Source organism: Hypomesus nipponensis, chromosome 28 (genome assembly GCF_054491055.1).
Source record: "Hypomesus nipponensis isolate SF chromosome 28, ASM5449105v1, whole genome shotgun sequence".
In the NCBI taxonomy this organism is placed as follows: domain Eukaryota; kingdom Metazoa; phylum Chordata; class Actinopteri; order Osmeriformes; family Osmeridae; genus Hypomesus; species Hypomesus nipponensis.
Genome location: NC_140388.1, coordinates 7,897,202 through 7,919,869, shown reverse-complemented (window position 1 = coordinate 7,919,869; position 22,668 = coordinate 7,897,202). Strand labels below are relative to the sequence as shown.

At 41.9% G+C, this 22,668-nt stretch overlaps 2 protein-coding genes across 2 annotated transcripts; one reads left to right on the top strand and one right to left on the bottom strand.

Annotated features, from left to right (window-relative positions):
- Positions 1 to 2: 2 nt before the first annotated feature.
- On the bottom strand, positions 3 to 2,615 carry fam47e (family with sequence similarity 47 member E). Its single transcript, XM_084694908.1, has 8 exons — positions 2,380 to 2,615; positions 1,839 to 2,205; positions 1,476 to 1,666; positions 1,150 to 1,303; positions 818 to 1,021; positions 439 to 567; positions 270 to 347; positions 3 to 185 (listed from the first exon to the last, which is right to left on the bottom strand). Exons 1-8 carry the CDS (start codon positions 2,466 to 2,468, stop codon positions 84 to 86), a joined length of 1,314 nt encoding a protein of 437 aa, XP_084551034.1. The 5' UTR covers positions 2,469 to 2,615; the 3' UTR covers positions 3 to 83.
- A 5,879-nt stretch (positions 2,616 to 8,494) lies between these two features.
- scarb2a (scavenger receptor class B, member 2a) lies at positions 8,495 to 22,229 on the top strand. Its single transcript, XM_084694843.1, has 14 exons — positions 8,495 to 9,211; positions 12,535 to 12,692; positions 12,996 to 13,143; positions 13,581 to 13,775; positions 14,362 to 14,453; positions 14,839 to 14,958; positions 15,242 to 15,420; positions 16,307 to 16,425; positions 16,640 to 16,713; positions 16,811 to 16,862; positions 17,014 to 17,163; positions 17,993 to 18,040; positions 18,330 to 18,472; positions 18,596 to 22,229. The coding sequence occupies exons 1-13, from the start codon at positions 9,089 to 9,091 to the stop codon at positions 18,459 to 18,461; spliced, it is 1,590 nt and encodes a 529-aa protein (XP_084550969.1). The 5' UTR covers positions 8,495 to 9,088; the 3' UTR covers positions 18,462 to 18,472; positions 18,596 to 22,229.
- Positions 22,230 to 22,668: the final 439 nt, after the last annotated feature.

Genomic DNA, 22,668 nt, shown 5'->3' with positions numbered 1-22,668 from the left:
TGTGATAGACTGGTTTATTGCAGGCAAATCACTCTTTTCAATTATCTTTTGGACTACGCATATCTGATTATAAGCAAAACTTTCTAAAGCCCTACTTTTCCCTTCCTTGTTGAAGCACTTTTCCTCGTTGAAGTAGAACCGACCGCATTTACTCCTTCCTCTTCAGCGAAGAGTGCACTCAGAAACTGCCAAAGACAAACAGACATGTGATGTACTTCTAATACATTATTGTTCTTACGAACTATTGTACGATTATGATACTGTCTCACCCGTGGTACTCGAAGGCCTTTGGTGATGATAAACTGCCTGAAGGCTTGAGTTCCATGCATCTGTTTCAGCGCCTCATCCTAAACAACAAAACACAGCAACATCCAATAGTTCCTCAAATATAAAAGGTTATGGTTGAGTGATGGATGTTATTTCAGCTATTATACTCACTCTTTCACTTTGCATCTCCGAAAACTCATAATCCGATAAGTCCTCTGGTTCATTAACATCTCTTTTCCTCCATGTTTTGGGATTGAGATACCAAGCTCCATATATGGGCCTCTTAGTTCCCAGTGGTCTCTTAATGTATAAATAATAAAAAAATTGTTATTATTCATTTTTATATGATGAAGGGTTCAGATCAAGAGCTCACAGGTCAGCTACATAAACACATTATCTACTATTATGTGTGTATATGTATACATTTGTGTTTGTACATACAGTATATTGTAGGTAAGTTGTTTTTGGCCTGAGTACAATCCCAAACAGCTGATTTAAGGTCCGGCTCGTTAAATTAGACTGAGGTGGTGGTATCCCTCTTTGTGCATACCTTGTGTTGGGGTACCGAGTCCTTGAGACGGGCGTCGTAGGCATGGTCGTTACGTAGCTCCTCGGAGTCGCGTAGCTCCTCAGGGTAATTCTTGGGCTCAACCACGTTAATGGGAAAGGTCGGGGATGGCTTCTTGTCTACTGACAAACTGCTGACAAAAAGACCCTGGAGAGTGGACTCGGTCAAGTTGTCGCTTTCTCCACCCTGATAAGTCAATCACACCAATCACCTCATAAGCTTGACTAGAATGTGGGTTTGAGATGACCCCCGTGTGTTGTCGTCGTCGTCCCCCTCTCCCCAGATCAAGTTCAATCATTCATGTTAGTGCATACCAGCGAGACCACCCAGTCACAGAACAGCTTGGTGACTGTCTTGATATCCTTGTCTTGGGAAGGGGAGGGCAGTCGTTTAACACTGACACTCTGGTCTTCCTTAGCAACAGACTCCCCTGCTAGTAGAACTCTGTATGGGTTCTTTGGACCAGAACTGCCAGACGTACAGTAAAATATTAAAGGGTTAACCACGGACTTCCATACATTAACTTGCCAGATATAATTGGTCATCTTATCCACATTTTTTGTCTCACTCTGTACGTTACCAATCAAGGACTGTGGTTGTGTTATGAATCCTAAACCAACTTGTCAGAAGTTCTACTTGCGTTTCATTGACAAGTGGCCCTTCCTTGACTTCCTTTCCTGCCTCCTGCATTTGGGTTTCACACAACTCTGTGCTGTCGTCCACGTGTTCTTCCTCCTCCTCCTTCAAATGCCCATTATCAGGTGGTGTCACGGTCGACGGTCTATTTACACACATATCTGGGTCCAGGACAGATATCACCTGATCAAACAACTATTGGATGGAAGAAAAAAAAGCACGATGATAGCTTATTGTAACAAGAAAAATCCTCATCTAAATATAGTGGTGTAGTTTAAGTTTACAAACAAGTGTTTTGGAAATCTAAGTGAATGACATGGCTGGCAGACAATTGATCATGTCTTTTTTTTAGCAAGCTGCCACTCACCTCAGGCGGCATGCCTTGTTCTAAGTGTGGGTACAGAGCCAGAGGATGCTGTATAAGTTTCTGTTCCACTGCTGTTACGTGTTGTGTGCGGGCCTGCTGGCGTAGTGTCTGCTTAGAGAAACAAGCCTGCTCTTTGGAGAAACGCTTCATGTGTTCTTCATCTAAGGGAAAAGTGGGATTTGATTTTGGACGGGTGGCCCTCTGGCCCTGGGTGAGGATGTGTTTGCTCGTGTGAGTTGGATAGCCATCTCTGAAGTCATTAAGATCTGCGTCCAGAAAACGCCAACGGCGGCTATCTAAAGCACCAGAGAGATGACGCTTGTTCTTTGCATCTATTAGACACTTGGTCAGCAGCCTCTCCTTGTACCTGTGGAGTGGGATAGTGCTGATAAATTACAAATGCATAGATAATTCTGCGGTCTGTGATCATTGTGTGACATCATTATTAAATGTGTGTGTGCGTATATGCGCGCTCTTGCTTTGCTCGCTTGAGCTCGCCCTCACTGCAGTTCTTGCTGGAGGTGTAGAGAAATGTGCTCACCAAGGAAATGTAGGTGGTTTTGTAATTTCCGGCGGTTCCAATGTGAAACTTTTTCTGAGCATTAATTTTTCGTTGTGTTGTTGAGTCATTCGTAAAAACAGAAGTATTTAAGCAATCAATAAAGTAGTAAGCTAGTTTGCGACGTCTGTGTGTATTTCTAAATTCATAGGTAGCCGGCTAGTTCGGTGGTCATTTATCGTTTAAGTTGTTAGAAACCATGGTAACAAAGTCAACAAAGCAAAGTCATCAACCGGAAGGTGCATACAAGTAGTACTGGACCTCTAGAGGGCAGTCTGTCATCACAATATGTGCCACCCCAAACCTGTATTTCGTCGGATGTGACTAAATATTTGTTTTAAAACGTAGGGTCTTTGGATGAGGTCATTACTCCTTATCGTTTTCCCATCATTTTCGTATTTTTAAAATATTTTTAAAATGTTGCTTCTCTCTTGTCAAAAAATATTATTATTAGATCTAACTGAGATCACTCAAAATACCCAAAAGATGACATAGAATAACAATATTTTTTTATTAGTTTATATGTCTGCCTTAATCAAGCCATGTTTCTGCTCCAGGCTTATCAATTAGTCAATACGTCTCAGTTCAAGTTGAATGCTTCACAAGGCATGTGTCAAATTTGTGGCAAGATGTTTTGCACTGCTGTCTGACTGCAAGAAGGTCTTGGGTTCATGGTGGTCTGCTGGTGCTCATGTGGCATATCTTTATTAATATATATGTTGAAAAATATCTTAATTTGTCATGCTGTTCAACCTTTTTGAGTACAAATTATTCATTGATTCTGACCACTGATAGTGTTAGAAATATACACTTGATTTTTGATAATCTGCTGTACGTTCTTACTTCACCTTGGATAAAAGTGTCTGCTAAATGACGAGTGTGAGAGTATGACATGGGAATTCCAGAAAGATCTTTTGATTTACCAACACATTCCAACTGTAGTTGCCTTATCCCAACTGACTCCTCATATCAACACAATTGTAATAATATTAACAGTTTCTGCAAACAGCACCTCACGTGGGAGTTAATGTTCTCCGGGGCTGAACTATGCTGGTAAAGGGTGTTTATCAGGGTCGGAGACAGCCTTTGAAAGGCTGCAGGTTGATATACAGAGATGGTTGTGGGAGGGGAGATCTATGAGGAGTGCCAGACCTTTTCAAGGGAAGTGATTCATGGAACCAGAGCCATCAAGTACCATGGGAGTGGTACCACTGTACTGAATTTATATGTGCATTAGTCCATTCCCAACTCTCCTTGGAGATAATCATGGTGTAAGAGAGAACTTGGAGTAAAGAAAAGAAATGTTAGGTAATATAAGTAATGGTTGAAAGGTACAAGAATTGCACTGCACAGTTTTTAGTTGCATTTCCATGTAAACACGTAATTTAGTATTTTGCAAGCAAAACCTTTGCAAGAAATTCCACTGGTCATAAGTGTTGTTCCCACAACTAAGTGGAACGTTAATATTCACAATTCACTATGCATAAGGTTGCAATTCATGAAAGGTCCAGGTATTATGCCACAAATGGAATAGTAGAAAATATACTATATTATTGAATTCAACACATACCACAGGTCCCTCCTTGTCACTACATATATTCACTTCCTTTTTTGTCTTCTTTAGATAATATCTCAACATCCTTTTGGTTGTAAAAGGTTGTAAGAATATGGCAGTCAACTCCTTGGACACAAAAGTGCAGGCAAATCCTTTGATTTCTCTGTCAACAATAATATTTCCTGTGTGTCACGCCAGTTTCCCCCAATTGTTTTTGTGCTGTCATTGACAGATTTAAGAGTAAAATTAATGTTGTCCTGCTGCTTTGGTTTTCCAATAAATAATTTTTGAAAACATTTGGGAAAACTAGAACCAACAAAACTTAAAATCAACCAAAACAAAGAATTACAACATATAATAAAGCAATAATAAATGAATACAACATTTCCACATACACAAGTATATAATTTCCACAATTTTAATCAAAGTTTGACCTTTGACAAGACTAGCTAGACTCCATAACTCTCAACTATCAAAGATTTAAATAGTTTCCCATTTTTTTTAAATCTGTTTCCAAATAGAAGCATCCCCGCCTTAACCACACAGTCAATACATTCAAGTCTCAATCAAGAGTCTTGAAGTTTGTACGTCATCAACGTGTGCTTTGGGAGTGTGCTGGATGTATTATTCTATGATCCTTTTCCTATCCAAATGGGAAGATGTGAAATTGGGAAAATGTGAAATTGGGAAAATGGGAAAATGGGAAAATGGGAAATTGGGAAACGGTGAAATTGGGAAAATTGGAAATTGGAAAATGTTTCATCAGTATTTTAAAAAACACACTCATGACCTATCACATTGGTAACCTAAATCTCATGAATCACCTGATACAAGGTGGTCACTTCTAAGCCACCCTTAAAATGGAAACCACACCTGACAGAAGTTAAAATGTCCTGTCAAGGTCTGGCTAAGGCAGGGGTCACAAACTTCTTTTGTCCAGCTGCAGCAGTCCCAAGACATTTTTCACAGTCAGCTACAAGGGTCAAAGCAATAGACAACCCAACACCAAGCACAACAAGGCACAAGATGGTTCCTGGTCAGTCTCTGGCATGTGGGACAAATTGAACAACTTCTGAGTCTGGAAACTTTCAGAAACAGTATGAAGTGGAACTGATATTGACATAGTTTGACAATAATAATGATCCAACATTCATGAGGCTGGGATGCAGAACAACAGAGTTATGGGCTCCAGCTAGTCTGGTGACACAGCACAATTAGTCAATGGGAGCACTATAAGAGGTATGGAAAGTTAAAGGCTTCAAACTGACCGCACATCTGAATGTTAAACCTATTTATGTATTTGCATGACCACAGGGAGCCACCCAGGTTAACTGGATTTCTGTCGATTTGGGGGATTTAGCTGAGAAACATTTATCAAACCACAACCAGTTGAACTATTGTCAGTGTTGATGTTGGGTTCATGTTATGGTTATAGTTTAAGGTCACATCATCGTAAAATTTCATTCAAACTAGACCTGCAGTTGCCTGTCAACTGTGATTAAATGTGGGTAACAGTCCACTTCTGCCCTCTATTGTCAATACAGGGGGGCTTAGTGTGGACATGAGAAAGGAAAACACAGGAGGGAAGGAGCTGCCCCGCCTATTCAACACATTGTGGGACTTTATCTGCCAATAGCTGGATCAACTGCTCGATTTGCACAAGAATGACAGTCAAGATCTTGGCCTGAGACTGGGATTCAATTTCAGTAGTGGCACATTTCATTGCAGTGCACAAGTGTGTTTAATTAGCACAGCAGTATGTCCCAGGTGGGAGGTTCCAATTTCCCCAGGCGGCGGCCCCTGCTCATTAAACACTCAGCCAGGTTTGCTGTCTTCAGCGAGGGAATCTGCCAAGAAGAGGCTGATCTCTGTGTTGTACAACGCCCCATAAGCTCAGATGGCATTCCTGACACATTCCAACCCAAAGGGTGCTGTGCCTGCATGTAAAACTCAATGTCCACCACTGTGGGGCTGAACATCAGGATGTGGGATTTCATCCAAGTATATGACCAACCAAAATGAATGATGAGTATGACCATGAAAGTACACAGTTCACTTGAAACACAGAATACAATGTAGATAGTAACCTACCTTGGTTTGAATCCACTAGGATGGGGGATGTAAAAGTGATGCGTTAACAGAATGAATGAGATTAAATGCATGTTGCAACTCATGACTGAACAATGTGTCGAAGAAACGCCTTATTGTTGGGCTCCAAAGTGCACACCAAGGGTTATGGGTACTGTTCCTTGGTTCAGACTGAGATGTGTGAGAGCACAATGAATGATCTGTGGTGGCAACAGATACACAGACGGGTTCGAAGAACTTATTCAAAATTATTTACCCTCTAGATAAAAGTCTTCTTGTTCCAGTAAGTATGAATGGCTTTCTTTCAGAGTGCAGTGAGGACATGCCACTTGCTTCAAAGGTTTAGCTTCTAATGTAACCACATAGCATTGTGTGGGCCTTCAAAGTTAGTGTCTTTAGTTCTTCAGTGCAAAAAAATTAATCCTTGCTCCACTGGCCAAACATAAAAAGAGACTAATACAAAGGTGGACACCCCCCTTCTCCCTCCCTCCCCCTTTCCTCCGTCTTTTCCATTCTTTTTGGCCGAAACAATGTTGCTGCATTACTTAACTGTTATCCTCCCCCCTGATGATTTTCTGTAGCATTTTTCACTTCTCTTGTTTGAACAGATGCCGCCCCCCTCTGACATCCCCTGTCCCTCTGGGATTGTTAAAGCGCTTGGTACAATGAAGTACCACGCAATTACATTAATGTTGGAGTCCAACCCAGTCAGTTCCTTTCAACATCAAATGCTGTGATGTATACAAACTCCCACGGTGCAATACTTTTGTTTTTGTCAATTTCTCCCGCAAAAGGTTGCCTCAGGAAAGGTTTGTTGTAAGAGTGGACCCAACAGATCTCTGTTCTCTCCCCAGCCACCCGAACAGCATTATGAACAGGATGAAATCTCCTGGCCAATTATCACACTAAAGTAAATAATCAATGAGAAACAGATGGCAATGATGGTAAAGCATCCCTTTCTCAAATGCAGCACTAAAGCTTAGGGTAGTGCTAGATTTGAATGCTATGGCGAAAATGTATGGCTGGGTATTTGTGGATGATATCTGAGACCGGATCCAGGAAGACAGCAATTTATGTGGCCTACAGTGTAAGGAGTCATTCAGTTCAATGCCATCACTGGATACAATTTGTTCTGATACTAATTTGTCTCGTAAGAGTCCACACTTGTAGTTGCTCTGTGCCTGACTTGAGTTAGCAGGAAAGATAATCTATTCATATTGACATTCTAGGTAAATACACATCCTTGAGTCAAGCAGCAGGTGTTGTCAGTAAATAAGGATGGCGAGATGGCGGGCCGACAACTAAGTTGAAATGCACCCTTTGTGAGTCCTGTTTCACCTTAACACCTGCTGAGGCCATAGAGTCTTGCTCGAGAAAGACACTTCATGGCCATTGAGCTTGCCCTTGGAAATTGCAACCATAAAAAAGGTTTATGGTTGGTTTCCTTTTTGTTAATAATGAGTTAATGTCATGCTCCTGTGTAAGAAACATCAACCTGTGCTAAATTTTGCAGATGCCAGTCTATTAAATATTTCTCTGATACATAACCAATACTTTCTACCCTTTAAAAACTCACATTTGACATGTTTTATAATCCTGAATACATGGTTGAACATTGGTCCATATAAAGTATAAACAGGTTACTTTTACGTTGATTTACTTGTTGCACCATTGTGCAAAATACCTTTCATAGTGTATTTGGGTCCATACTAGTTTTATTTTATTTTTACAATATTTGATTACATCTGAAGCAAATTATTTATGACATGTGTAGAGGCTAAAGGAAGGAGGGATTTGTGAATGATAGTCTATTAATTATTAAGAGATGCATGCACTTATTTTTCTTGAAGACAGCTGCTAGATCGAGTCCAGACAGACTTCCAGCCAGACTTTGGTGAAGATCTCATTCGCAGCAAGAGAATTACGCTGACGTTCTGCCTTTATATGAGCCCCGCCCCGAAATCAGTCGATCAAATTTTGCATCGCACCCAACAACGTTCGTCCAATCACAGTGCTGTGGGGGTGGTCTTGAGATGGTGGTCCGGGATTCTAGTATCCAATGAGGTTTACTGCTCAGTGAACAAAAGGTTCACGTCAACTATCGTTGGTTCCTCGAACAACACATTATTCATGTTTCATGTTGTGGATATTTAAGGAGGCGTGATGAGGCGAGATAGCGGAATTTTAAAGAAGTAACGGTCGCAGTCCCTTCAAAGATACTGGGTTGAATAAGTCGAGGAAACTGCTGCATATTCGTCATTGTTAAATAAAAGAACAGCATATGAACATTATTGGTGTTAATGTGAATGAGCATGCACTGCCATTCATCATTTAGCCTAGACACCGCGTTGTTACCCGACTCTACTTCTAACGCTACCATTTAAAATAAAATAGACAGCTTTTACTGCATCACAGTGAGTCGATCAGGGTGGAATAATCCGAATCTAGTTTACTTTCAAATGTTTGATTCTATGCTAAATAAGCATATAAAAAAGACCAGTCGATGAGCTCAACACTTGCGCGATAATAAATGTATACATAGTAGGCTACTTTGTTTTGAATGTGCTACTATTACCAAGGCCAAATGTGGTGCTTTAAAAAGGGTGACCTAAACTACGAGGAAAGCACGCTACATTTTAAAACACACCCACTGCCCAGACAAAACGACGCTTTTCGCATGACCGAGTTCATTTAAATCTGCTGAGGAGGGAGAGGTCTTCTGCCTTTCCTCTGCATTGAAAGCTGCTATTTCTTCCGTTGCCTCAGAACAGGGCAGTCGCTTTTCGTTAGCCAGTTTGGCACCAACTGGGCAGAAGCAAAGAGATACATGCCAATATTGAAGAAAATATACGGGTTTCGTCACGAAGATTAACGAAACGCGGTTAATTCCTACCACCGAACAAAACCAAATTCGCTTGATGTGACTTTTGTGGAGGCAAAGTGAGAAGCGGGCTAGCCAGAGGGAAGCGATTGAAACAAGAGTACGAGTCTGGGCTACTTGATAAGTAATTTCACATTCATTTAAGTAGTTTTCGACATACCGGCATCATGACCCGAAGATCCTGTGCCATTTACGTTACCGGGATTGTGTGCGCTCATCTACTGATTGTGGGAATCGCCTTGGTCGTGGCACAAGTCTTCCAAACAATGATTCACTCTCGGTTAAAAAAGGTGAGTTGGAACTTCAATATTACATTTCGTTGTCATCCGACAATGCCTTTATATTTCTAATGCAATGGGCTTGTGTGATCAGTCGAAGTCATCATCATGGTATTAGCTACCCAGTTTTACATTGTTACAGCATAAGATTCTCTCAATCCGCATCTGCAGTACTAATCATGTAGCAGTGGATCGGTATACGCGCATGGTTCCAAGGTCGCCCCTCTCTTTAAAAAAAAACCTGAATTAATTCTTACAAGATACATTTTATCCAACATGTATTTAATTAATCTGCAACATTGATTGAGCTCTGACAAGTATTCTGAGAAATTAAACCATAAGAGTGATTTTGCCTGCAGATCCTCTCGAAGCGCGTGGTAGTACCAGCCGGTAGGATAGGCTACATCACTTATTTAGCCTGCTTCAATAGTAGAAAATCAGAAAATAGGACCCCCGCGGTTTAATTAAGACACTTGGGTCATTGCAAAAGTATTTGAGAATTAAAACAGGCTTTTAAGTGTCTTGGTTGAATTACATAAACTGTGTTTTATAGCGTTTTCGGTCAGGTAATCTTGTGGTTAATTGGGTTTACCATCAAGGGCTAGTAGGTTTGTAATCTCAATCTCCATGAATGGTCGGGGGTGTTGTGCCTGTGCAATGTGGGGGAAGGGAGGTTGACAGACTGGGGGAGTCCCTCTCCCATGGAAATACTTGTCATTGCTCCTCACCAGGTTGTGGTATGCGCTATATTTAAAGCACACGTTTCAGACTTGGACAACTTCAAATTCGTGTATTTTAAAAGTGATTTGCCCACTCGAACAGGGGTTTAAGTGAACACACGATGCTCCTCTTACAGTTTTTGCTCGATTTTGGTATGGGTTGTCAACAAGCAACCCAGAGTTTATTCAGGCTGCATTAAGTGGCAGTTGGATTGTGCTGACAGACCGAATAGGAAATTGACCATTCGCAAAGTTACGCTATAAAACACAAACATAACAAATATCAACTAGCACTTATCTCTAGTCAGCCGCTCACTGTTAGTTGTACACTTTTTTAAATATCAGTTTACATAAAGCAGCAAAATGTCAACCAGTTATAGTAAACGGTTTTCAACCGGTTCAGTAACTGGGTGTGAAAGGGAGGAGTGTAGAGAGGTGAGGATCATGTGAAGAATGTGAGCGATTCCGTCTGGAGGCAGGCGGTATACCGTTAGAGCAGACATGCTTTTCTCGTAAGGCCATCACACAATTGTAAAAAAAAAAAACGCACTGACTGTAAGGACACAGTTTGTCACACATCTCAATGGTGTACAGTAATTTCATTCAAGTTTGACAGTCTGATTTAAAACATTAAATGTAACGGAGTAGTTAATAGTCAACATCAGGTTTTTTTTTCTCATGGTGAGTGTGTAGTAAGTTGTTCTTTGGCCACACCCACCTTCTGTGTGGGACTGTCTTCAACTCTCATTAAAGTTGAAACTTACCACATGCTATAATGTGACTCAACCACCGTGAACCAAAATGGTGATATTTAGATTAGACGTCCCTCACTGATTTTGCCCAGAGGGAGATCAAGGATTAGAAAACATTTTAGAAGATAAAATGTTGATATGACGTCTGTGGAGGCCTTTGAAGGGACCTTCCTTTTCCAAGGTTGGTAAACAAGACGTTTTAGGGGGTTTATCAAACTGGACAATCTTGCTGAGTAAGGAGTCCACCGTTAAAAGTAATACGTATGCAAATGGGATTGTACAACACAGGAGCATTTGGTAGTTTATATTTCATGATGCTTTGTGGCAGATGAGTGTTTGTGGGTTTGATCCTATTACAGTTACCCAGTTTCACAATTATAGCAAGTGCACCAAGATGATGGTGATGGTCATTTTTTTTTTTTTTTTTTTTTTTAGCCAATGGCGAGAAAGCCAACCTCTTCTCCTTCAAAACTGTTAGTCACTTACGTGGGACCTTTAGTCCAGTTTCACACGTGTTCCATCTTTCAGGACGTGAACCGATGCATGATCCTGTCCTTTCAGGATAGGTCGGCTAGTCTAGTACTATCTGATTATGCGTTCAGTTCCTCAAATACAGGATACGGTTTTTGTATCTCTGTAGAGCCACACCTTAAACTAACACACCTCATTTGTATTTTGCAAACCTGCCCTCAGACATTTCGTTACATGGATTAGAAGGGTGAGTGGTTTACTTGGGAAGGGAAAATGCACCAGACATATGTTAAAAACAGGGAACCTTAGCTCACTTTGGTGATGGAAATGCCCTTTTCTAGTGTGTTGCCTGTAGACTTCTCTGCGTTTCCAATACAGTGTTGCTGCCACAACAGTCACCTCCAACTGTACTAATTGTTCTTCAGCTTCAGCAGCAAACAATTTATGTTTTTATGATTCAGTGGACAAGCGCAGGTCTGTTCCCATCACAGTTGAATTATCTGGTTCAAAAGCTTCTGTCTATTCCGTTCAGACATCTATCCTTGTAATTGCATAAACTGTCCACATCACCGACTATCTGAAACTGTGTGATTGTTGTGGTGATAACTGCCTAGTTGTGGAATTTGCCGAATTCGGCCCTGCCTGAATATGTAGGCCACAATATTTAGCAACACTCTCAAAAGCTGTGGTTTGAGACCTTCACGACACAACTTTACTGTTTGTATGACTAATGCGCAGATGATTTCAGATCATATTGAGAGTGATGTAGGGAGGGTATCGCTCAGTGGTTCGACCACTTGACTGCAGATCAAAATGTTGCTGGCTCAAACTCCCGTCACTTTAACTAAGAGCCTTCGAGGTTAATACATTAATTATTATTATTATTAATTTTTCTTAAATAGCACTGCATTAATGGGCTGGACTGTAGTTTGATTGGACATCAGAGTATTGCAAAAGACTCAATTTCCCAGGTCTACTTGTACCATGCAATTCTCGCTCTGGCTTCCCGCTTTTACCAGTATTTATTCACCTGCTAGGTTCCTTATCCCCCTCCAGGACCCTGGGGCTCTGGGGTTCTTGGGGTGATGCCTCACACAGGGACTTTGTTCATTAATTGCGACATGTCCTCATTCCCTTGCATGAATGAAAAAAGATTGTTGATGGACGTTGCTTCTAGAGCCGCAACAAAATTGTTTTTGGTTTTGCCAGAATGAGGCCAGCCAAGTTTATTTTTATTTTTTTATTGTCTCTATTTTTTTATGGCGTAACTGACCAAAAAAAGACAAGCCTGGGCTTCTTCTGTCCTCCTGTATGACGACAACGAAACTGATAACTCTGTAAATGTTTGGTCACTGTTCGAGTCTGACTTTCCTTCTACTTTTGGTTGTTGTAGGAAATGACTTTGACGGAGAAAAGCCAAGTATTTGAGTCGTGGAAGAACCCTCCACCCCCCGTTTACATGGAGTATTACTTCTTCAATGTCACCAATCCAGAGGTTTTCCTATCTGGTGGCAAAGCAGCTGTCACTCAAATTGGACCATACACGTACAGGTATGTGTTTTACAAAGTTAACGTTTTTTAATGGGCAGACTCTTTTACCCAAATAATGTACTGGTTCAAACCGTCAACCTCTATAGATCTGCTGCCTAATGATTTATCACTGAGCTGTAACCATCCCCATGACTATGAGATCCTTTACAAATGATGGTCTCAGGCTTATTTTGATATTTCAGCCCTAGTGACTGGGGAGTTAAATGAGAGAAGTTCATTACTGTTCCATTGTATAATTTGTTCTGCTTTACTGAAACTGAAGACAAGAAGATCTGTATGACTACCCTGACTGTTCCACCACAGGGAGTACAGACCCAGGGAGAATGTGACCTTCCTTGAAAACGGGACCAAGGTTTATGCCCTGAACCCCAAGAGCTTTGTTTTTGTTCCTGAGAAGTCTAAAGGAAACCCAGAGACGGACATTCTGAGGACAGTTAACATCCCAGTCGTGGTGAGATATGCGTGTGTGTGGTTGTGTGTTTTTGTACATACACTAATTATGTTCTCGGAGTGAGTGCGAGTTGTGTGAAAGTGTTTGCACAAGTGCATCCTGTTCGGCTGCAATCAACCTTACTTTTCCGCAAAGCTACAGTTGTGTTTACACTCCATTGTTCCAACAGATCAGCCATTCCATGTATAAAGAATATACTTGAAGTTTTATTATGACATTTGTTGGTAGGTTATTGGAATGGTTGGACTTTTTCCCAGTTACAAAGACTAAACCCAGGCCAGCTGGATGACTGAACGGAAATCATTGACACTTTTGTAAAGAGTTGTTCAGAAATCCACATTTTGAAATCATAATGGGAGTATTATCTTTTGGCTAGGAAAGCGGGTGATGGGACCTGAGGCCTAACTCTACGACTACATCTCTCCTTTCTCTGTCAGGCTGTCATGAGTGAGCTCAATTCCTACTCCTTCTTCCTCCGCACCTTGGTGTCCATGTGGATGAAAAGCATCGGCGCGGACATCTTCATGACGCGCACCGTCCACGAGGTGCTGTGGGGGTTCAAGGACCCTCTGCTCAGCCGTCTCCACACCTTGAAACCTGAAGTGGACGACCACTTTGGCCTTATGTGGAAGGTAGGCTATGTTCTCAAGTTGGGTCACTTGTTTCTAAAAAGGGCTTTAGGTCAGAGGGGCCCCTTTACGGGAAACCCTTTGCATGTGACTGAACCGGTTGGCCTGAGGTCCCGAGAGAGAGGTCATCCCTTTGGGGGGGGGGGAAATGAGAAGTGGCAAGTATGCCGACAAAGCTTTTTTTACTTCTTCTTTTTTTCTGTGAGATGTGTGCAATTCTGACTTGTGCTTACTTTCATACACGCAGTGGGCAGACATGGTGGTTGAAAAGTCTTACGTAGGGCCTTTTTATTTTGTTTTTTTCTGAATGACAAGGCTGTTGTCAACAGCTGATCTCTTACAAAGACAAAATGAGTTCTGTACCTACCAGAATCCTTGCTGTACCTTAAAGGTTTCTGTCTGATATGAGCTGGTTTTGGCAACATTTTGAATTGGAGACATTCGATCTGTTTCTAACTCTGGACCTTCCACTGATATGATCTAATTTCTCTGAATCTGTATATTTCTCTCTTCCTCTCTCTCTCTTCCTCTCTCTCTCTGCCTCTCTCTCTCTGCCTCTCTCTCTCTGCCTCTCTCTCTGCCTCTGTAGAAAAATGGAACTCATGAAGGAGAGTTTGTGTTCCTAACTGGGGAGAAGGACTACATGGAATACGGGAGGATAGACACATGGAACGGCCTGAGGTAAGATGTGAAATGTCTCACTGCCGTGCCAGTTGCAACAACCCCCATCCTAGCCACTACGACTTTTGCTTTCTGGTTTTTCCACTCAGGGTTGGATCTTCACGTGGTTGTAATTGATGGCTATAAAAAATCATGTCAGCGGTTTTGTTTTTAGTTCTTGAGCACATTGTGTTTAGTCATCGTGGAACCATTCTGGAATTTTGCCAAATCAAGTATTCAAAGTCCAAGGAAAAAGTATTTGCTCCCTGTCGGGAAAGAGTATATTTGCTAAATAATGATTTGCCTACCTTGTTGGATTGGGAAACGCCAACACGGATGTATCGCACACATGAATCTTAACAGCAAAATACCTTGAATTCACACTTTTCCTGTGTCCTGTCCACAGAGAGATGTCATGGTGGTCCTCCAACCAGAGCAACATGATCAACGGGACAGACGGCAGTGTCTTCCATCCACTGCTGTCCAGGAACGAGCTGCTCTACATCTTTGCTGCTGACCTATGCAGGTACGCAGCCTCGTCTCTCCATACCCGCACGGAGCTTTGTTGACAGGCAAAGCAGAAGGGTGGGACTACAGCTCGGGGTCTAGGTTTGGGAAAGAAATTAACAATGGCTCGAAACTCCTAGTTTGTCGATTCTTGAGTTGACGTGTTTGAACACATTCGGGACCACGCCCTTGGAAAAGCGTCCAAATGATGTACGCAGTGAGCTACCAAATTTGCCCTACCACGGGGATTTGAAGCCCAGTGTTGATCTTTCTCTTTCCCCTCTCTCTCTTTCTCTCTTCAGGTCTATCCACCTGGCCTACGTGGAGGACGTTGAGGTGAAAGGAATCCAGGCGTACCGCTTCGCGCCCCCCGAGGACGTGCTGCAGAGCCCCAAGATCAACCCCGCCAACGAGGGCTTCTGCGTGCCTGCTGGGGACTGCCTGGACACCGGCGTGCTGAAAGTTAGCGTTTGCCGCGAAGGTGAGGGCCCAGTCCGTCGCCCCTGGTTCCACCTGGGTTATGACCCCCGTCGTGCCTGGCCCACTCACCCACTTCTAACGTCAACCTAGTTTTTTTTATTTCACACTCAAAGCCCTGATCCCGTCCAGTTCAAGCCAAGATTGCAGCCCAGCCATATACCAGACACATGTGTTTGAACAGCGAGGTTTTACTCAATAAATGTGCAATGATTAACCGTAGACAGCACTGATTCTAGGGTTTTATTGTCCCACAATGACTGAACGTGAGTGCTCCGATAAGGCAATCATGTATGACTTCTACCCTCGTGAAGCGTTCCGCGATAAAACCCGTGTCCTACCGTTACCTTTCAGTCAAGTCTTGTGACGAGAATCCCTGAGGTGTTCTTCCATTCGACTGTGCACGCCAAAACACTTCCTCTTTCAGTGTGGTGCAATAGAAAGTCAATCGTTAAAGTTAGGTTGAGATTCATTTTTCTGTCTGGACTGCATGAGCTGTTGGCGGGTTGATGGTTTCTCAATTCCAATTTTGAGGAATTCTCCTTAGAATACCGATAACCCCATGATGAACATGCTGACCTCAAACCTGTGGGGTTGTTGATTCAAACTTTTTTTTTTTTTGCCGATGTCAGATTATCTGACCGTGTTTCATACAATGTGCACATTGACAAAGGCAAGCGACCTCGACACTTGGTCACACGACCTGTCTCTACCAGGACAGACTTACGGAAATCCCAACACGTGTATTTGAGCTTTTCCAAAACCCCAAGTCTGATAAAGATATAGTAAATTAACTGAAAAATAACTTGTATTTGATTTAGACTGATGGGTAAGATTCTTTGTTTTATCTAATGTTTTCTGCTTGTATTTGTTCTGGTTTTCCTCTGTAGGAGCACCTATCGTGGTGTCCTTCCCTCACTTTTACCAAGCAGACCCCAAGTACATCAACGCTGTAGATGGTCTGAACCCCAACAAGGAAGAGCATGAGACCTACCTTGACCTTAATCCGGTACGAAAGCCAATTTATGGCAGTTAACTCTAAATATGAGGTTTACATGATTTTCAGTTTATGATTATTATTATTATTTTTGTCCATAACCTTTTTATTGTCTAGGATTGAACTAAACCAGTGTAGAAGCTGTAAATTATGTTTTAGGAGACATTCCAATTAGCGTTTTGTTTTTAGAATTCATACCTTGTTTTTCCCCCCTTCTCTTTTCAAGACCACTGGTATCCCTATTCGTGCCTGCAAGAGAGCCCAGCTCAACATCATCTTGAACAGAGTTGAAGGCTTTCCGTAAGTTTGACCGTGAAGAAAACAAAAGAAAAAGTTTTTGTTACAAATGCCATCACCTCTCATTCTAATTAGTTTCTTCAACTTTCTGTACCTACAGTGCAACCAAACACATCAACCAGACCATTTTCCCCATAATGTTCGTCAACGAGGTGAGTCTGCCTTTTTCAAATCGTAGAGAAATGATTGATGTTGAACACTAGCAGACTTGTGATGCCTCGAAATGGCCGTGGAAGGTGTCTGGTATCTATAAAGTCAGTGACCCCCCCCCCCCCCCCCCCCCCCCCTCCTCCTCTTCCCCAGACGGCGACCATCGATGATGACTCAGCGACCCAGATGCGAACTCTGCTGCTGATTGTTACGCTAGTGTCCAACTTCCCCCTGCTCATCGTGGGCATGGGGGCCATTCTGCTGGTGGTCCTCGTCATCCTGGTCTGCAGGAACCGCCAGAAGGTAAGACGCTCCCCTCTCCGAGCGGAGGCCCCTGCACCCACCCGTCAGGAGACCCGCGCTCATAGGAACTAGGAAGTAGTTAATCTCATAACCTCAGGTTGTTGCATTTAATAGCTCGGAGTGTGCATTTAACCCACATCAGTTGTTTTTTAGAAGGTATTGATATCAACTTGACTGTTGAATTAACTGTGTGCGTATATACGCACACACGCGCATGCATCCTGTTTTTTTTTACTGTAGGACAAGTTTTTGCATTTCTTAGTTTAGACTTTGTTCTTGCATGGTTTAACCATTCCGATGGTTAGTTCTGTAATGAAGCTGACTCGATGAACCCTGACTGCTGCATGTTAACACAAAGCATGACACTGAAGCATTTACTGCCAGCACCTCCCTAACTTTTCTGGATCAAATGTGGTTCTTGCTAGTCCTGGCACACAATCCCTACATAGATCAAACTGGCTAGCATGGTTATCTTGTCAATGCTCAGGGCAAAGCCCTATTCCGTACCAAAGTGCAGTGCACTTTAGTGATCCCAGGGAGGGCTGTGTACTTTCAACGTGGTTATCTGTGTTTGTCTAGATTAGTCAATCGAACCCTTTAGAAGAACTCTAAACTTAGTTTAGAACAGATGTAGCTGTCTGAAGTCAAAAACGGTACAAACCCAGGGCAGACCTACGCCAGACTCATGGTTTAAAAACTAGCTACAGATCAAATGGGCTTTCTTAGTAGACTTTGTTGAACACATTAGCCTAGCTTGACAGAAGAAAAAAGATGTAATATGCTATGATTTTACATTTCTGTAACCCCCCTTTTTTCCCTTCTTTTATAGAATGAAGTAAAACGTATTGATTTTAATGAAGCTTTTCATTCTTTTACTGTAAGTCTTAATTTTGACTTTATTTGCTGTTTGCTTTCATCCTTGCCTGTTATCCATTTTATTATTTTATCTTAATGGGACTTTTCTTTTATACTCCTACCTCAGTGACATTTGTTTTCTTGTTAATTTGGGGGTTTAATATTTAAATGTTGTGGGTCTTGTTGTAAACAATTCATATTCATTATTATTATTAGTCCAGTGTTGTAAGACATCCTTATACTCAATGTCTGGACATTCTTTCAAATGGTTGATTAACAAAACATTTTCCCTCTTGGTGATTTCCTTCCAGACGGCCAAGGACGAAACGGCCTACACTCAAGTCAGCGACAAGCCTGAGGAGCCATCAGAAAACCACGCCAGCCAGCCGATGAAGAACGGCTCTTACATAGCCATGTCTCCAGTGGAGGCCCAGAAGTGTTGATGGACGCTGGGGTAGGGGGTGGGAGCAGTGGGCAGGGTACAGCACAGTCCATGCTGTGCTGGAAGCAAGGATATATGTATTTTTGTTCAGTCTTAGATATATATTTTTTTTCCCCCCCCCCCATCTTTTTCTAGGGGGGTGTTCGCAGCCCCCAACAAATGTCAATCAAGATGTGGCTACTTCCTTATGGTCCACCATCTTGATTGTCCAAGCTTCTCGCCGGCCGAGCATGCCCTCACACTACTACGTCCCCCCCGCCCCCCACACACTATCTCCTGGGCCTCTGCTTCTGGTCTAGCTGGCCCCAGCGCTGGATTTCATCGGGGGACGCCGGCTCTGCAAGGACACGCCTTTTTTGTGTGTGTGTGTTTAGCAGCTCCTCTGAGGAATTCCGTAGCATCAGCTGTGTGCATGCTCACCGATCAAACCCCCCCCCCCCCCCCGAGCAGACTTCAGCCGTCATACAGGGCCTAAGGCGCAGGGTAGTGTTCACCTGAGGTGACTACCGAGGGTCTTTCTAGAGATCTTCATTCCATCCGTGTTTGATGAGATCAGTCTCTGAAACGAACACGACAGATATTTTGGTTGAGTGAAATGGAAGTCCTCCATCTCCCCCAACTCTCTTCCGTGTGTGTGTGTGTGTGGGGGGGGGGGGGGGGGCTCAGAATAGAAATGGTTTTGGTAACAAAAAGCTGTACTTTTGTACAAAACAAGAACAAAAATTGGACTGGGCCAAACAGTTTATAGAATATTTGCCTTTTTCAAAGATGAATCAGTGCACATGCCTCACTCATCTTTTCAAGTAGAATTAGTGGCTGGGAGTGTGTGTGTGTGTGTGTGTGTGTGTGTGCATGCATGCTTGTCCTAAACTGCTGTGGCCTGTTTTGATGGACTACGGGCAACCATTTCTTGATGCAGGCACAGTATGCTGTGACAACTGAAACTTGTGATTATGACTTTTCCTATTATGACCCCCCCCCCCCCCTCCAATCACAGATTTCCTATAACACTAGTTTGAGATGTAGCCCTCCAAGTTAAGCATTACTAGCTAGCTGCTGGGATCGTTCATGGTGGAACATACAGCCGGACGTAGTCGTGTCAGAAGCTTTCATCTTTCTGAGCAGAGGAAGGGATAGCCTACATACCCAAAAAACTTACAAGGGAGACTTGAACCTACTTTCTGCCTTACAAGCTTTTTTCTCTTTATTTTTTTTGTTTGTGTGTTGATAATGTAAAAAAGCTGGAAATCTTTGTCATTGTACATATTGTAAAGGGGAAATATCCAGCTACCTCCTGACCAAATCCAGCAAGAAGTCAAAGGTTTGCTGTCGAAAACTTCAACTTGGAAACATTTGTGGGACTACTTTGTGAGTCTGCACTGCTACTTAGAGAAAGCACAACTGGATTGTTTGGAACCAGTCCTCCAACAAAGTTACCGACCTTTTCATATTATGAAGGTCTCCTGTCTGAGACGGCCATTGGTGCTGTGTGATTAAGACAGCAGACATTGTGTAGATACCAGTCGTGGTGCCCTCCACCGTGGCCAACAGTTGTTTGGCTTGCCAAGGAGCCGAAGGCGTTCAGACGAACACGGCACTTGAATCCCTGTTGGTCTTCTGTGTGATGTCTCGTGTTTCTTTGTTGCGTTGGTCACCAGTCTGTCATGTCAAGCCTTTGGCGGCTGCTGCCATGAACTGAATTAAGGCCATACTACTGTCAACTTGAAAATTGTGATCCCTGCACTTTCCCCCCCCCCTCCCTCCCCTTTATTTGAAAAGACAAATTGTGCCCTCTTTTAGTTTTCGGTCTTTTGTCCTGGGCATTTGATTTCAAAATGCTACGGCCTTCACATGCATTTCATTGTGGTGGGTATTTCAACACTGCCTTTGTTACTTGCTTTTCAGTACTTTAAGTATTGTGGTTTTGGTATTTTTTTAAAATATTTTGATTGCTGCTAATAATTTGCCATAACGTATGGACTTGTATTTGTATGGCTACCCATGTGTGCTCTTGATTTTCTCAGTCCAAGAGTTGCTAGGTTTCTGTAAAGCATCTTTTTGGATATGAAAAAATACCTGAGCACCGAATACAATGCCCATAGCTTGCTGCCAAGTACTGGAATAAGCGGATAACAATAGATAGCAACATTAACACCAAGTATCATAATTATTACAACTCGTCATTTGTCATTTCATGTTATTGGGTGACTAGTTGTACGTAAGATGATTTCATGTTATATTGTTTGGGTTATGATAGGGTTAGTACTGGAAGCACTATTTGTTGAGTTTTCGCTGAATGCCCTAGTAAACAAATGAAGGAGAGCTGTCGAAGCAGACGTTAGATTTGTGCCATTGAGGATCATGCTGATGTATGCCTGTCTGACAAATGAATTCTTTGAAAAGCTCATTCTATTCGTGATAGGCTTTTATGAGCTTGAATCCTACATGCAGGCAGTCATGGCCAAATGCAAACCTGCCGTGCTCCATTTAATCACAGTATATCTTTACCATCCTTATTGACTTGAATTTCAAGACCTTAACCCGCAAGTTGTGTGTGTGTGTGTCTCTAAAAAGGCGCACACCTGAGCCTGCTCCTACTTCTCCCTCTGACCCTTTGTGTCCAATCATTCAAGCCCATTGGCTCTGTCGTGCTTGACCAAAGAACCCGTATGGACCGGTTCCAGGGCCGTGTTTATGCTTCTAGATAACGGTTGTGCCACCAGTGCGGCCTACTTTAAACAGTGCCAGGATCCAAGTCTGGTGTCTGCACCAATGGTTATGAGGTGTGTGCTATTTCCAACCAGGCAAAAAAAATATATATATCATAAATGAGTTTGTTGTTTGTTTTTTTTCTTCTTCAAAAAGAGCCAATTTGGTATTGGTTATTATCGCACAAAGCGAGATTTGAAAGGTTTGGAAGAGGCTGTAAACATGCAAAATCGCTCAGTATTATACCATGTATTGACACAGCAATGCAAAGTTAAGTAAAAAGATTTGTTTGTGGACGAAGTGTTTTGTAATCGGCCACACAATATTTATGTATCAACGTTGTCAAGGATATCTTATTTTCTGTATTTTTTTTGTTTTGGTCCAGTTTCATTTCTCTTTATATTTTGTAATATTTTACTGGGGTCATAGAGCACATTTCATTTTTTCTACGATTTCTTCTTTATTGCTTCACCAAAATACGTAAGTGTAAAGATTATCTCACATTGTAAACTTCAGTATCAAAGCCCCTTAAGAGAATAGCTGTATGGTTGTGAGTGGTTTGTGTGTTGGATACATTTGAGTATTAAGATGAAAACAGATGCATAGACCTATTTTTGTGGTGCCAATGCACTGTGTTGTTAAACTGGACTGATTTATTGGAAGGCTGACTGTCTTTGTATACAAATAGGTTGTCCTCATTGGCAAGCAGGCCACAGGGGAGTGTACACTCAATCAAATCCATAGATGAATGAAGCCCTCCTTCAGGGATGATAGTACTATGTCATCTTAATTTGCTGTGTAGCAACTTAATAATTCAACCCTCAATTTCATGGTGTGTGAGGCACAGAATCACTAACAGACCTTTCTTCAGTTTCCTTGATATAGAATCTGTTTTTGTTGCTGAAAATGACAATCCTCATGTCATGTTAGATGCAAAATTATTTCAAAGTAATATCCCTTTTTAGTTTTGATAATTTACTCTGCACAAAATGTTTTTACAGTGCTTTTGTAAACATTTTTAGTGTATTTGCAAAAAATAAAAGTTGCAACATGCAAAGTTCTCAGTTGTTTTGACACTTTATTGCCATGTTATATACAACATTGTGTCATTACTGCCTGGATATATAGTGACAGTTTGACCAACTATTTAAAACTGTCAGCAGTAATTACAATCAATCACCACAAAAAATCATGTTTTGTTATGTTGTACAGTCATTATCTATACTTATCTCACCATCCAATATAATGTATTCACCTCACCTCTACCTTTTGTGACGTGTTAGGCAGATCGTATTTCATCCTCAATTTTGTAATCTTTATAGATATTTTCTAAATTTATATTTGAACCCTTATTCATTTTTGTAGACTGATCTTCAAGTGATATTGTTTAATACCAAGCCTTAAAATGTTTTTGCATTAAATGTTGTGGATGGAAGGAATCGTTCAACCTATATAATCCGACACTACCCTAACCTAGTTTTACCGTTAATACAGCGGTT

Excerpts from the sequence above, each read along its gene's own strand:
- fam47e (XM_084694908.1), bottom strand. The coding sequence starts at position 2,468 with ATGACTCAACAACACAACGAAAAATTAATGCTCAGAAAAAGTTTCACA. Across the intron at positions 348-438 it reads CGGAGATGCAAAGTGAAAGA|GATGAGGCGCTGAAACAGAT; the intron begins GTGAGTATAATA and ends TTTGTTGTTTAG. Across the intron at positions 186-269 it reads AAGGCCTTCGAGTACCACGG|TTTCTGAGTGCACTCTTCGC; the intron begins GTGAGACAGTAT and ends TGTCTTTGGCAG.
- scarb2a (XM_084694843.1), top strand. The coding sequence starts at position 9,089 with ATGACCCGAAGATCCTGTGCCATTTACGTTACCGGGATTGTGTGCGCT. Across the intron at positions 9,212-12,534 it reads TTCACTCTCGGTTAAAAAAG|GAAATGACTTTGACGGAGAA; the intron begins GTGAGTTGGAAC and ends TGGTTGTTGTAG. Across the intron at positions 14,454-14,838 it reads GACACATGGAACGGCCTGAG|AGAGATGTCATGGTGGTCCT; the intron begins GTAAGATGTGAA and ends TCCTGTCCACAG.